Source organism: Cyprinodon variegatus, unplaced genomic scaffold, assembly GCF_000732505.1.
Source record: "Cyprinodon variegatus isolate N-32 unplaced genomic scaffold, C_variegatus-1.0 Scaffold159, whole genome shotgun sequence".
Classification (NCBI taxonomy): Eukaryota; Metazoa; Chordata; class Actinopteri; order Cyprinodontiformes; family Cyprinodontidae; genus Cyprinodon; species Cyprinodon variegatus.
In genome coordinates, this window is record NW_015150612.1 from 492,206 (window position 1) to 495,380 (window position 3,175).

The window sequence follows — 3,175 nt, forward strand, 5'->3', positions numbered from 1 at the left end:
TATATATATATATAGATATATATATAGATATCACAGCAAAATCCTTCATCATCTTTACTGTCGTGAACATGTTATAGCTGATACATCCGGCGTATAAACGTTTTTTGTTCTGTTTTCATTTTAAATAAAGCATTTTAAAAGCCACTATAATCACATTTAATTAATTTTAATGCCAATTAAGGTCTTAATTAAAAAAATTATAATAATTTAATGAATTTTAATTATTTATAATGACCTGTGGAAACCCTGATAATAAAATAGCTCTAAAAAGAAATTTACACAAAAAAGGAAACTGGTGTTGGCTGCCATCTTTACTGGTAGATCTAAGCTTAGGAAGGCCGAGAATCACCCAAAGCAACTAAATCTAGTTCAGTAAAAAGCAAACGAAAACATTTGAAGTGACTGACTTGTGTGCAAAGTCCTTGGGAGGCAGGGCCGCCTTGATGATCTCCAGGATCTTCATGAGGTACGGCTGGATTTCTGTCCTGACGGCCACGACCAGCAGCCCCAAAGCCTGAAAAGCCGCCGTCCTCTCCTTCTCCTTCTTCAGGCAGCCCAGCAGGTACCCCATGGTGTCTGACAAATACTGGTCTGGACATCCAGAAGCCAATCAGGAAGTAGATTATTAACACCTTTTACAGAGTTTTTTTTTATTATATTCTGTGATACAGTTAGCCAATCAAACATGCAAGAAAGTGGAGATTTTTTAAATCATTTCCCATTTATCCATGGATGTACCTGTAAAGGTATGCGGCTGAAAGGCAGCGAGGCGGGGAAGCAGGTTGAGGATGGTCATCTGGATCAGAGGGTTTTTACTGGTCTTGTACTTCAGTACCCACCGACACACCTGGAAAAAAACGACGAGCATCGACGTTTGATTGGCTGAAACAACCAGCAGCGGTGTTACAGCGTTCTGCCTACTGTAAAGCCCACCTGGTCAAATCTTTCCTCCATCAGCTCGCGGCAGTACCGACTCTCCACCAGCGAGCTCTTGGCAGGGGCCGGCGTTGCCCCGAAGCCCAGGAAGCTGGGAGGCGTGCTGTAGCCCAACAACCCCAGCAGAGCGTTGGACTGCTGCGGCTGCACCGACTGGAAGCTGGTGAACGGGGTGATGTGGCGAGGCTTGGTTCCAAACCCCATCAGCTCCTTGCAGTACTTATCATGAACCAGCTGCTGCTGTGTGATCTCCTCCATCTCCTCACGCATTCGCTGTAAAGGGAACAGTGAGGGGAAATGAGAAACTTTTCGACCCGACTGAAATGGCAGGAGTTAAACCCAAACTCACCTCTCCTTCCATGCTACTGATCCGAACCAGCTCATTGAGGATCAGGAGAGCACCGTGGACTCTATCGTCACGATTCATCCCTTTCTCCTTCGCTAGAGTCTCGTCAAACCCTTTCTCTGCCTCCTCAAAGGTTTGCTGCAACACAAAGGTTTGCTGGAACAAAATCTTCCTCCTAAAGGCTGATTTATACTCAGAAACCAGGTTGTCTGCATGTGTGTCGCAGTGAACGTAAATGTGCCCCCGCCCCTTACGCAGATACTCTGCTGCACCCCTCTACAATTGTAGGTGACGGCAGACAGTGCCGCAGACAGGAGGCCTCTGATTGGTCAAATCTACATCCGCTCTACACTATACGTATTTCCTGTTTGGTAACTTACCGGCTTGTTTTGTTTGTATGACCGCGATTATGGAAAACGACTCGTGAAGATGGACCAGCTAGAAGAGCGAGGTGCGCGAGAACGCTTGGACCCTTTTTCCACCTGGATCTCTGCTCTTTTTCGCCCTCATGTACCTCTGTTGTTGCACAAACTTGCCTCCACTTCCTCACCGCCTCGGCCATATCTAGACCCACAGCTAGTTTCTAATTGACCCTCTTGCGTTGTTGCGTGGAATAGCAGCGCAGACCGCGCTTCGATATTGGGCATAAATCTAAAATATCTGGGACAAGCTCACTGCGACACACTGCTCCTGAGGATAACCAGCCCTTAACTTTTCTAACAGAAGGCGGGTTTTCTCAGTCGTCAGACTTACTTTGTACCACTGTGGTTTCTGCATTTCTTTGGTCTCCCTCTGTGTGGTGAGGATGAGACAGGCTCGTAAAGCGGACACCGCTCCTTCCCGGATAGCCTGCTTGGGATCCCAAACGGCGTAGAAAATGTTGTCGAAGAAGGGCTGCACTTGCTGAAAGAAGAAGGTGGGCGCGCTCACAGCCAGCTCCCTCAACACCAACACCTGCAGGAGAGACAAAGCCAGTCTGTGTCCCATCATGGATTCAGCTTTATAAAACAGCAATAAAAACATTTCATTAGGATTTATTGAAGACGGTAAACAAGGCATAACATCAGGGACTTTAGATAACTGTCAAAGTTCTACTTTTGAAATGAAGTGATTACACACCAAAACCTTGTTTCTCATTTCTTCCCATTAAAACCATAAAATAGAATAAATGTTATTGGGCTATAATAAAATGTGACTTTAGTTTCACCCCGACACCCCTAAATAAAAACCCAAGTGTAATACCTCCACATTGCTGTTTCATTCATAATTAAATTATGTAACTACATTATTAAATAATTGCTTGATAGTCACAATAAACACAGTCAGAAATGAATAAGAATAAATAACCTTTAGTTTATTTTGTCATTTCTTAATTTACTTCAAGAATTATTAAACTATTTTAATGTGCTTGTTTATTTAAATAATTATTCATTTCAACATACTTTTTACTAATTTAATTTTACAAAATATGTATCCATTTATCCATCTATTAAATTCATACTTTATTTAAAAATCAATAACTGGATCAGATATCAGTGATTTGATATCTGAGATCCAATCCACTTCACATTACATGGAACTGTTATTTTATTTTTTATGTTGCTTATTTGTTAATAAATAATATACAGTAGATTTACATCTCTGTTAATTTTTTATCTTTTTTAACAAACGGTTTTCTGGCCGATCACAGATTCCCGATTTTTAAAAAGGCTGACATGATTCTGATTTTGATCGACACAGATGTCTTTATATAACTGACCGGGTCAGTTCTTATAAATCAAACGACAAAAGATATTTGAATCTTTTCTTACTGAAAAACATTAATTGCTGCCTGTGAAACAATAAAAAATAGCAAAATAACTGCTCTCAAATATACCGTAAATTCTCTAATAT

The 3,175-nt window shown here is 41.4% G+C and overlaps 1 protein-coding gene across 1 annotated transcript in view; it reads right to left on the minus strand.

Annotated features, from left to right (window-relative positions):
- Positions 1-3,175, minus strand: part of mtor (mechanistic target of rapamycin (serine/threonine kinase)) — a 122,879-nt gene that overhangs the window by 114,816 nt on the left and 4,888 nt on the right. The window contains exons 5-10 of the mRNA XM_015377824.1: positions 2,036-2,236; positions 1,286-1,420; positions 934-1,209; positions 739-847; positions 408-591; positions 236-246 (exon numbers count right to left, since the gene is read on the minus strand). Coding sequence (XP_015233310.1) covers positions 236-246; positions 408-591; positions 739-847; positions 934-1,209; positions 1,286-1,420; positions 2,036-2,236 — 916 coding nt within the window. The remainder of the gene's footprint in view (positions 1-235; positions 247-407; positions 592-738; positions 848-933; positions 1,210-1,285; positions 1,421-2,035; positions 2,237-3,175) is intronic.